The sequence below is a fragment of the Corvus moneduloides genome, chromosome 22, assembly GCF_009650955.1.
Source record: "Corvus moneduloides isolate bCorMon1 chromosome 22, bCorMon1.pri, whole genome shotgun sequence".
Taxonomy (NCBI): domain Eukaryota; kingdom Metazoa; phylum Chordata; class Aves; order Passeriformes; family Corvidae; genus Corvus; species Corvus moneduloides.
Window position 1 is genome coordinate 7849393 of NC_045497.1, and position 12176 is coordinate 7861568.

Genomic DNA, 12176 nt, shown 5'->3' on the forward strand with positions numbered 1-12176 from the left:
CACAGCTCTGTCACTGCTCTGTGCTTTGGGGGACACAGCTCTGTCACTGCTCTGTGCTTTGGGGGGACACAGCTCTGTCACTGCCCTGTGCTTTGGGGGGACACAGCTCTGTCACTGCTCTGTGCTTTGGGGGACACAGCTCTGTCACTGCTCTGTGCTTTGGGGGGACACAGCTCTGTCACTGCTCTGTGCTTTGGGGGGACACAGCTCTGTCACTGCCCTGTGCTTTGGGGGGACACAGCTCTGTCACTGCTCTGCTTTGGGGGACACAGCTCTGTCACTGCTCTGCTTTGGGGGGACACAGCTCTGTCACTGCCCTGTGCTTTGGGGGGACACAGCTCTGTCACCGCTCTGTGCTTTGGGGGGACACAGCTCTGTCACTGCTCTGCTTTGGGGGACACAGCTCTGTCACTGCTCTGTGCTTTGGGGGGACACAGCTCTGTCACTGCCCTGTGCTTTGGGGGGACACAGCTCTGTCACCGCTCTGTGCTTTGGGGGACACAGCTCTGTCACTGCTCTGTGCTTTGGGGGGACACAGCTCTGTCACTGCTCTGTGCTTTGGGGGACACAGCTCTGTCACCGCTCTGTGCTTTGGGGGACACAGCTCTGTCACTGCTCTGCTTTGGGGGACACAGCTCTGTCACTGCTCTGTGCTTTGGGGGACACAGCTCTGTCACTGCCCTGTGCTTTGGGGGGACACAGCTCTGTCACTGCTCTGCTTTGGGGGGACACAGCTCTGTCACCGCTCTGTGCTTTGGGGGGACACAGCTCTGTCACTGCCCTGTGCTTTGGGGGACACAGCTCTGTCACTGCTCTGCTTTGGGGGACACAGCTCTGTCACTGCTCTGTGCTTTGGGGGACACAGCTCTGTCACTGCCCTGTGCTTTGGGGGGACACAGCTCTGTCACTGCTCTGCTTTGGGGGACACAGCTCTGTCACTGCTCTGCTTTGGGGGGACACAGCTCTGTTACTGCCCTGTGCTTTGGGGGGACACAGCTCTGTCACCGCTCTGTGCTTTGGGGGGACACAGCTCTGTCACTGCTCTGCTTTGGGGGACACAGCTCTGTCACTGCTCTGTGCTTTGGGGGACACAGCTCTGTCACTGCTCTGTGCTTTGGGGGGACACAGCTCTGTCACTGCCCTGTGCTTTGGGGGGACACAGCTCTGTCACCGCTCTGCTTTGGGGGACACAGCTCTGTCACTGCTCTGTGCTTTGGGGGGACACAGCTCTGTCACTGCTCTGCTTTGGGGGGACACAGCTCTGTCACTGCTCTGCTTTGGGGGGACACAGCTCTGTCACTGCCCTGTGCTTTGGGGGACACAGCTCTGTCACTGCTCTGTGCTTTGGGGGGACACAGCTCTGTCACTGCCCTGTGCTTTGGGGGGACACAGCTCTGTCACTGCCCTGTGCTTTGGGGGACACAGCTCTGTCACTGCCCTGTGCTTTGGGGGACACAGCTCTGTCACTGCCCTGTGCTTTGGGGGACACAGCTCTGTCACTGCTCTGCTTTGGGGGGACACAGCTCTGTCACTGCTCTGTGCTTTGGGGGGACACAGCTCTGTCACTGCCCTGAGCCTCAGGGGGACACACCAAGATCAGGCCCTTTCCTCCCTGGAAAAAAGCAGCCAGGCTGCTCCAGCTCCCTGGAACCACGGGGTATCCCTGAGCAGGGTGAAGCTCCAGCAAGAACCTTCCCAAGAGGATTATCCCCTCAAGCAGAGCTGCTCCTCAAAGGGCAGAGAAAACTGCCTTACAAGGCTGTAATTAATTAGCTTAGCTGTGATTAAGGCGCTCAGCCCGCTGACCTTCCCTGAGCTGGCTCACGCAGCTCACAGACCCTGCTCTGTGCACCCAGGGCTGGGGGTTCATTCTCTTTTCAGTATTTCACCCCATCTCACCTTAAAAAGCCCCACTAAAACCCAGGATCTCCCATGAGCATTCCCTCTGCTCCCTGTGGGAAAGGATCAGGCAGCGGGATGGGGAACAGGGAGGGAACACCACGTTTGACAACCCCTCAAAGATACCCAGGGAAATCAAGAGCTTTTGGCCCCAAAACAAGCTCTGCAGCAACAGAAAATCCATGGAAGTGTCTGCAGCATCCAGGTACCTCCGACAAGAAGGAACTTCAAGATAAGATGAGTTTATCTGCCTTGGAGGATGGGCAGAATTCTGGGTTTCCTGTAAAATTCCACGTGGAATAATCCCACAGCAAAATCATTGAAACTGTGCTTTCCTGCTTCTTTTTAGAGTCATTTTAAGCTGCTGAAGATAAAGAAGGCAGAGCAGCTTGAGGGGGGAAAAAATATAGGGAAAAAGAGGAAAAAGAAAGCCCAATGAAAGCTGGAGTTTATTCCGGGCTGTAGGAATTTCACAGTGGGGTTGTCGGGGCTGTTCTGTGCTGGACTTTGATGATCCTTGTGGATCCAGCTCAGGATATTCTGTGATTCCATGGTATATTTATATATAGTTTATACCAGGCGTGGAGTAAATCAGGGGGAAATTGTGCACATCCCTGATGGGTTTAGGGATTTTTTGTGTGGAAAACACTGAATGGATTTAGTTGGGGTTTTTTTATGTCCCAGCAAAATTCAGTGACCCCCAGAGCTTCAGTGCTGCAGAAGTGGCTTATCTTTGGAAATGACTCAGTAATTCTGATGTCTGAAGACACTGATGCTCCAAGAGAGCAGAGGCAGCTGGCTCTCACCACATTCCTGACTCCCCCCGTCCTGAGTAAGGAATCACCAGGGATTTTCACCCAAAGCAGCTGATAACCAAAGCAAAGGTGACTGGGAAGGGAAAACCGAATGGAGAGCACATTCCCTTCAGCACAATCAAAGGACATTGACTTCTGGAACCCGGAGAACATGAGATAAATTAACCCATCCAAGTTCAAGGATGGGGAGACGGGAAGGAGCCAGCTGGGCTGTAAATCCCATCCCCACAGGGGCCTTGGGTTGGAGGGAGACAGCCCTCGGTGCTGGCATTCCCAGCAGGAGCTGCCAAGCTGCACCTTGAGCTGCTGGCACCGCTTCCCGGGGTGGGTGGGGCTGGGATTTGGAGGGATCCCTTGGGATGGTGGCGCTGGGGAGGAGGGGCTGGAGATGGAAACACGGCCAGCCCTGCACTCCCCCAGGGAAACATCCCTCAGGAACGGGCTGGGCTGCAAGGGACCTCAGTGCCCATCTGGAAGCACGGGCAGGGACACCTTCCGCTGTCTCAGGCTGCTCCAACCTGGCCTTGGGCACGGCCAGGGATCCAGGGGCAGCCACAGCTGCTCTGGGCACCCTGTGCCAGGGCCTGCCCACCCTCCCAGGGAACAATTCCTGCCCAACATCCCATCCAGCCCTGCCCTCTGGCACTGGGAAGCCATTCCCTGTGTCCTGTCCCTCCATGCCTTGTCCCCAGTCCCTCTGCAGCTCTCCTGGAGCCCCTTTAGGCCCTGGAAGGGGCTCTGAGCTCTCCCTGGAGCCTTCTCCTCTCCAGGTGAGCACCCCCAGCTCTCCCACCTCCCTCTATATCCATCTACACCTCTATCTCTTTATTCCCTAAAATGCCATTGTCCTGCTCCTTGCAGTGCAGGGCCTGGCTGCAGCCAAAATCCCGGGGATATTGAGCAAGGCTGGGTGCTGGGAGGAGCTGCAGCTCTGCTCCAGGAGCAGCCCATCCTGTAAAACAAACATTCCAGCCTTCACCGCTCCCTGCCTTTGTCAAACCCGCAGATCACTGTCATTACTCATCCTGGTGGTGCCACCAACCCCAGGCTCCGTGGAAACAAAAACAATAAATTCAGTGCTTAAAATTAGTCACTCCTCCAGCAAAGGATCAATATCCCTGGCACAAAGGTCGGCATTCCTTTGCTGCCTTTCCGTTTCTGCATTCCTGAGCCTCCTGACATCGTTTTCCACTGCGGGCAGTGATTTCACCCCGTGAGTCATCGCCCTGCTATGACCCCGCAGGTTCATGCATAGAAGAACTCGGTGACTCCTGCAAATATCACCCAAAAAGCCCCAGATATGGAGGATTTCTGCCCCGGAACACCCAGCATTATGGATATTTCATGCCCTGCAGTTCTGCAGCTTCAGTCAAACCCTCTGGAAAAGCGATGGCTCATCCGCAGCTCGTTCTGAGCTGTGTGATCCCTCCCCACGGCGGCACCCTCCATTCATTATTCCTCATCCAGCACTTTTGCCATTCCTCCCTTCAGGACTCACAGCAGACAGGTTGACCCCCAACTGCTTAAAATTCCCCCCTCCTTGTCTGTTTGTACTCCCTGTGAGCACTTCTGGGATAGTTATGACAATTCTTGGAAGAGAGAGCGAGCCCCAGACAGAGCTCTGATGGTGGCAGTGACTCGTGCCTGGGCAGTGATGTCTTCCCACAAAAACTGGCAAATCACTCATCCCAAAAAAGGGCTCTGTGAGTCCTCCCTGCATCTCTCCCTGCACCTCCTGTTTCCTCCACCTCAGCTCACCGTCATCCCTCGGGATTTTAGGTGACAGTTCAGAGGTTTCAGTTTGAATTTCCGGAACTGATGATTCCCAGCTTCGCTTTAACGCTGGAATCTCGCCCGCAGGCACAGAACGCTGCTGCAGGGAAAGCAGAGGCTGCAGATCCGGGCAGCTGCTCACAAACCAATCCGTTTAAGTCAGCAAACAAGTTAATCCAGATTAGCTTTGTGCCCACAAAGTGCATTAATAATGCTGCCGTGGCCACCGGGGCCGGGCAGAGCCGGGGCACTGTCACCGAGCGAGGCTAACACGGATTACACGCTCCGAGGGCAGTGGATTTAGGGAGACAACTCATTCTGGAGCCAGGAAGCCCCTAGCAGGCAGCAGGATAAAGGAAAGAGCACACAGTGCTCTTTGGGGCAACTCTGAGCCTTTTCCAGGGAATTTCTAGCTGGCCTGAGTGCTCAGCAGTCGCAAAAACGCAGCTAAAATTGAGGGGAAATGCATGCAAATGCCAAGTCGTTCATAAGCACTTCCCTAACGCGGCTGCTGAAAATGAGCTGTGAGCTGTGGTGCCTTTTCATCCTTCAGGAAGATGAGGATATCTCGGAAGAGCACGGTGACTTCACCAGAGCTCCCTGCAGCGTCTCCCGGACTTGTCTTGGCAGGAGGCAGCGCAGCGGCTGCCTCATAAATTATTACTTGGGAAGATGAAAATGTAATGCCTGCTGCTCTTGGAACGGAAGGGCTTGCACCGTGTTTATTTTGTCTTAGAAAAATGCAATTTGCTCCCTGGAAGAGCTGTCTCCCAGAGGGCTCAGACCCCGCGCTGGAGCCACAGGATGGAATTTTTGTCGTGTTTTTTTTTGGCGGGGCTGGGGCAGCTCAATGTTACTGCACTGCAAAGAGCAGGGTTTATTTCAATCTCTTTCCCTCAAAGGCACTTTTTTTTCTTTTCCCTTTCTGTTCTCTTCCAGAATCTTGGAAGGAGGGGAAAATTCACCCCAACACTGAGTGGTGCTGTTGACTGAATCACTCCCATCAGCAAATCCACCTGCAGCTCTGCTTGGTTCTGAACCTAGCAGGCTGGAACGGCCCCAATTTTCCTCACAGATGTAGAGGACATGTGCAAGCAGCTGGTGCACATCCTGAGTGCTGCACTTCCCAGAACTCACTGGCTTTGATGGGAATGACTCCAGTCCAGTGGCTGAGGGAGGGACACAAAGCTCAGGCCCAGGTCCTGGGGGCAGCTTTGGGTCCCTCAGGACAAGACAGACCCTGAGGGGCTGGAGCGTGTCCAGGGCAGGGAACGGAGCTGGAAAGGGGCTGGAGCCCCAGGAGAGGCTGAGGGAGCTGGGAAAGGGGCTCAGGCTGGAGCAAAGGAGGCTCAGGGGGGACCTTGTGGCTCTGTACAAGTCCCTGACAGGAGGGGGCAGCCGGGGGGGTCAGGCTCTGCTGCCAGGGAACAGGGACAGGAGGAGAGGGAACGGCCTCGGGCTGGGCCAGGAGAGGTTTAGATTGGATACTGGGAAAAATTCGTCATGGAAAGGGTGGTCAGGCACTGGCACAGACTGCCCAGGGCAGTGCTGGAGCCATCGTCCCTGGAAGTGTCCCATGGCATGTGGATGTGGCACTTGGGGACACATTTGGGGTTGACTCCATGATCTGGGAGAGTTTTCCATCCTTAGTTCCAAGAAGGGGAGCTGCAGAAAGACCCCTGCACAGCCAGGAAGCCCCAATCCCACCCCACTTCCACTCCACCAGCACTTCCTAGGATCAACGAGCCCACCAGGACCAGCAGCTCCCAAATCCCTGCTCTTGTGCCAAGTGCTGGCAGAGCCGTGGGGTGAACACCGGCGGCGACGGGCGCGTGGGGCACTGCCAGACCCCGAGGGAGGCAGCTCCCGCCAGGATTCCCAGAGGATACTCACTGTGGGAGAAGCGCTGGGTGATGGGGGTGCCGGGGTAGGGGTAAGTGCGGCTCTCCCACTGGATGTTCCCTTCCTGCACTGCCTTGATGAAGCCGTGGTAGCACTGATGGGCCACACCTGGGGAGAGAACAGCGAAACTGGAACAGCCGGAGCAGGCTGTGCCCGCACGGCGACAGCAGCTCCACGGAACCCGCGTCTGGGAATTCGGGCATCAAAGAGAGCACAGACGAGGGAACTCTGCAGATGTGGAGAGGAGCAACGAGCACTGGCCCGGGTCACGCCGTCCCCGGCAGCTCTGGCTCGGGAAGCAGAGCCTTTGGGAAAGGAAGGAAGCACTGGGATGCTTTGGAGAGCTGGTGTTCAGCTCCCTGTGCTGCACCACAGCCCCTGCTCCCCTCACCACACCCCGAGGAGCAGCACCCCTTCCCTCAAGGGACCTCAGAGGACAAAAAACGCACAATAATCAATTTTTAAGAGTGTGGATGCAGCTACTGCCCAGGGACCTGAAGAAAGTAGGAGAGGAGATATCAGTGATAAAAATCAGCAGGGATGCTCCAAGGCTGCCACTAATTCTGTGTGAGGGTGCTGGGAGGGGCCAGAGGCTGCTGCCTGAGGAGACAGAAGGGTTTGGAGAAGGCTTTTGGCAGCAGCAGCAGCTCAGCAGACACTTGGTGGCACCTGCACTGAGGATGCCACAACCTGCCAAGAGTTCTTCCCCAAGCCCTGTGCCAGGAACACCCTCAGCAAGAAATCCCACTCCGGGATATAAAGCAGGAAGGGTTTTTTTTAATAAAAAAATAAAGCCTGGGGTCCTCAAGGAGCTGATGCCTGAGAGTCACACGGGAAACAGAACGCGAGCTCCAGGACTGCACAGCAGATGTATCCTGGCAAACAGGAAAAATTAACCAGGAGAACACAAATCAATTGTTTACCTCGAGTGACCTCGCTGGGCACAGCTCACAGGTGGTGCTTACAGACCCTTTTTTGGCTGGAATTGCCCCAGAAGGGCCCAGCTGCCCAGCACCACTTGCCCCCTGAGAGGTGACACAGCCCAAGGCCACGCTGTGCCTCGGGCTGCTCATCCCTGCACTCCAGGGGTGTTTCCCACATCCATCTGGGCTGAATCCCAGGTGTTTGTCCATTCCAGCTGCATCCCTTGCAGGCCACTCCAGGAAACAGCCAAGCAGCCACTCTGGGGCTGCAGCACTCGGAAAAGGCCTTTGCCCAGGGCTGTGGGCAGCTGCTGCCCCAAAATTATGCACAGAAAGTGTCATTTTGGGCCATGCTCCCTGCTGGGTAGCTGTGTTTCTTTAACCTCCTGCTCACCTCTGGGCAAAGTGGGAAATCAGCCTGGAATCTGAGCAACGCTTTCAGGTGAGGAGAAGTCCATAAATGAGCCATCATCCCACAAACAGCCAAGGGCATTCCAGAAGGAACACCTTCCCCTCGTGCAGCAACGTGTCCCATTTCCTAGGATCTAACTGTGCTCTCCTCTGGAACGCCTCATTTTTTAAATGAAGCTCGTGATTAAAGCGTGCGCCCAACAGAACCGTACCAGAAACCACCCCATGTATTAAAATAAAATGAAGCAGAAGGTTCTGCTCCTATCCTTGTCCAAATTCTCCCTCCTTATTTGCTGTGTTATACTTCTCCAGCACGAAAATACCCCCACGAGGCTCTGGAGTGAATGCTGTGCGGAGGCAAAGGGAGGATCCGTGTCACAGGGCTGCTCTTTCAGGAAGCTGGAATATGCACATCTCTACTCATGCAGATTTTATATTCCACTCATCTCCAGCAGAGCCCTAAGAACCAGAGCTGGGGCTGTTTCCAGCTTTGGGAATGTTAATTACTGAGCAAGACGCAAACGAAGCACAAGTAAAGCCACATTAGCCATGGGACACTGGCAGGGGCTCCGGGGAGGAAGCTGCGATCCAAGCGCAGCACTGGGAGCATCCAGAGGCAGCAAAGGAGCTGCTCTGTCCTGGGCCTCGGGCTGTGCTTCAGTTTGGGCTGGAAGGGACCTCAAAGCTCATCCAGCTCCAAAGCCCTGCCGCAGGTGGAACCTTCCACTATCCCAGGTCACTCCGAGCCACGTCCAGCCTGGCCATGGACAGGCCAGGGAGGGGAATCCACAGCCTCCCTGGGTTTTCCACCCCGAGAGAGGCTGAGGGGTTCAATTCTGCACCGCTACAGCCCCGCCTTGAGCAAAGCCAGTGACCCCAGGGATGTCGCTGGGACTTCACACAAGTCAGATTTCATTTGAGGGGAAAACAAGAGGCAAAGGTAAAAGAGAGCTGGGCTCCAGATCCCTGTTCCCACAGTTAAAGAAAGGCACTGCCAGCACTGTACCTTTGATCAGTCGATACCACTGTTTGCAGACGAGGGCGGCGGTTTTGTGCTCCTGGTAGGGAGAGAGGAAGGACAGGATATATTCCAAAACCTCTTCTGGGAGCTCCAGCATCGATCTGTTGTGCCTGGGCTCCTCCGGCTCCAGCTTGGCGTGGGGCTCGTCCTCCTGCTCCATCGTCCCTTCCAGCACGGCGTCCTCTGGATCCACGGCCATGAACCCATCATCGTCACTGTCCGAGGAGCTGGCCATGGCATTCCACGTCACCGCTGGGAAAAGGGACAACGGGCAGGTCACAGAGAGAATCAGGAGCACCAGAAGTGCACTGAGAGGTGTGTGCCACACCCGAGGGCTCCGGCACAGCCAACACCGAGCGGAGGATGTGGGGTCTGCAGCTTTGCAGCAGCTGAGGGAGGTTTAGGAACGGCGTTTTTGCAGGTCACTCCATCTCTCCCCACCCTGCTGCTGCCTCCAGTCGGAAGCAGAGAGCCAAAGCAAAGCTCTGGAGCTGCTGCTCCCTCGCTGGGCACGAGGAGACATCGCCCTGCCCTGCACCGTGGGGCCCAGATGGGATGGGAAAAGGGATCCCTGTGGAATCCTACCCAGGCTGAGACAGAGCACGGCGACATTCACAGTTCCTCCACCCCTGTGGGACCTGTTCTGCCAGCGAGGCTGTTTTACCCCAAACAACTCCCTGTGGGGGAAAAATTCCCTGCCTCTTGCCACCCCCCTTCTCCTTTCATTTGTGAAATACCTGCACACAGCCCTGGCTGGCAGAAGGTGAGGAAAGCCAGTCCCTGGGGATTTACTGCTGATGGAAGGCTGGGATATCAGAGGTTCTATCTCCAGCTATTCCCAACATCTCAGTGTAAGGCGACGCCTCGATGACAGAAATGTATCGTGAAATAAATCCACGTTAACGAGGGGCTGTGTCCAATTTGGGCAGCTGGCACCCTGTGAGGTTAAATCCAGGCCTGTTGCTGCAGGACAAATCCCTGGACTCTATTTCCTGGGAAGCAGCCAGCCTGTCTTGAGGAGAGCAGCAACAGTTTCCCCTTCCAAGGTGGCTGAGCAAACACCAAGGGAGGCAACTGCTCCCTGAGTGCTCCTGGATCAACAGCCCAAACCACAGGAACAGGCCCTGAGGATGACACGGGGCTTTCTTTTCCCTTTTTATCCTTTCCTAGCATGAGGAAAGGACCCAAACCAGGGCGAGCTCCCAGCCCTTGCATCGCTCAGCATGAGCTTCTCCCAAGTCCCCGAGGCAGAGGCTGCCCAGCCATCCCCCGGTCCTGAACTGACCAGGATTACTGGATGCAGATTCACACAGTCCAGTAGGATAAATCCAACCTGGAGCAAGCTCAGGAAGCAAACCAGCTCCTCGAGAGGGAAGACAAGACACAGCTTTTCCCCAATATCCTCCAATATAAGAATATTATTATTTTTTCCAAACCCTTACTATCCCAGAAAATCCAGCTGGAATGAATTTAAGTTACTGGTGTCACGGTTTAACGGGGGTTACTCAGCAGGATTAAAATCCTGATCTAGAAATACCGTGATATAGAAATATCCTGATATACAAATATCCTGATAAACAAACCCTGTTAAACCACATCAACGTGGGTCATCGACCTGATTGATAAACATGGTTTATTTATCGGGAATAACCTGAGCTGTTGCTACAAATCCAGAGTTTTCCCATCCCAGCAGAGCCGTGGGAATAGCAGGCGGTGGAGACAAGGAGCGGAAAAGCTTTCCATGGCAACCAGTTCAGGGCCAGGAAAATGACAGGCGGCAGCATCAGTCCCCACTTCTGTCACGTTCCCTGAGGAAGCAGTTGGGAATATCCACGGGGCTGTCAATCTTTGGGAGGAAGCACGGCGGAACTCGGCGCAGAGCTCGCATCCCAGCAGATGCTCCGCACGTTTCCCGTGTCAGAAATCCCTGCTGGAGTCGGTGCTGTGACAGGGGAGGCTGGAACCCAAGCGCTGTGACACAGGCGCTGCTGCCGCTGCCGGGAACCCGCCTGATGCAGCAGAAAAGGCACGAACTCCCAGGGACTGAGGGATGGAAAACGGGGCGGGAAAGTGGAATTGTGCAAAAAAATAATGAAAGAATGGAGGGCTGGGCCTTTCCCAAGCAAAGGCATCCATGGCTGGGAAGTGCCTGTCCTGGATTCCGTCCTGAGCCAGCGCTGCCGGTGCTCCAGCCTCAGACGGGGCTGTGCTGCAGCCTTGGGATCCTTGGAGGCCTGGGAACACGGAGCAGCTCCCCAGGAGCTGTTTCACACCCCAAAACATGCCAGAATCCCGAGCAGGAGGGCACTTGGATCCCAAGCAGGCGGGCTTTGCCTCCGGCCCGGGGACAGTGGGACCCTGCGGATGGCGATGCCAGGGCTGGGGGGTTGTCAGCACCACGTGTGATCCCAGCAGCTTTTATTTGTCCTTTGTCCTTTAAATAATGTCCAAATCCTGCTGGAGGGAGTCATGGGAAGTGTGGGAATCCACACCGACTAGAAAGAGGGGTTTTCCAGCTCGTAAATCTCTATTTGGATCCTCTGGAGTGGGCTCGGGAATAACCCCACACAGCAGGCTGATCCCAGGCACAGAACCACAAAAATCATCTCTAAGGCCGGTTTTAAAACAGCAGGAGGAGCCCCAAACAGCAGATCTGAGGATGGAGAAGCTCCTCTGAGTTTTGTCTGCCCTTCCCAAGCCACTTGATATTATAAATATTCCAAAGCATCTCCTTTGCTAAAGCCTTGTTTCCTAAACGTTTGAGCATAAGGAATAACCATCCTTGGAGTTTTCACACCCACACCATGTTCTTTTTCGGAAGGAAAGCAAGGCCAGCAATAAACTCAGCTCCCAAAAGGCTGTCAAAATAACCCTCCAAGCCTGACCTGCCACGGATGTGGATTTTGTTTGCAATGATGGGCAGGGAATAACCACCCCTGGATTGCAAAGCAAAGCGCTGACCTAAAACCCTGCTGCAACACAGGAAAGTGAAAAAGAACCTGGGCAGCTGGCAAGAACGAGCTAAAGCATCCCAGCTGCTCCTGTTGCCAGTTATTCAGCAGAACCTGGGAGAAAATCCCACACCTGGGGTTTTACTGGTTATTCCAAGAGCAGAACCAAGCATTCCTGCATTTTCTGGGGATGCAAGAGGTGCTTTCTGCCTCATTCTGGCTCTCCAGGTGCTCCCTGCTTGCACCATGCTGGGCTCCACTTTGTACCTGGGCTAAAATGAATCTCTGAGCACTCAAAAAGCTGCAACAAAGAGATTTAAGCAGTTGTGTCTCATCCCAAAGTAGCTGCAGTCCAGTTAACTCCGGGATTGGCTCGATCCCTGTAAATACCAACACAGTCCCTTATATTCTGCACCCCAGAGCCCTCCTGATCCCAGAGAAATGCCTCTATATTCCAGCACTAGGAAGGTTTTGGGGCGTT

At 55.0% G+C, this 12176-nt stretch overlaps 1 protein-coding gene across 3 annotated transcripts in view; it reads right to left on the bottom strand.

Annotated features, from left to right (window-relative positions):
* FBXO42 (F-box protein 42) overlaps positions 1 to 12176 on the bottom strand; it is a 47658-nt gene that overhangs the window by 22888 nt on the left and 12594 nt on the right. For all 3 annotated transcript variants that reach the window (XM_032131575.1, XM_032131577.1, XM_032131576.1), the window contains exons 2-3: positions 8730 to 8996; positions 6381 to 6497 (exon numbers count right to left, since the gene is read on the bottom strand). In XM_032131575.1, the coding sequence (XP_031987466.1) occupies positions 6381 to 6497; positions 8730 to 8979 (367 nt within the window). In that variant the 5' untranslated portion in view covers positions 8980 to 8996. The remainder of the gene's footprint in view (positions 1 to 6380; positions 6498 to 8729; positions 8997 to 12176) is intronic.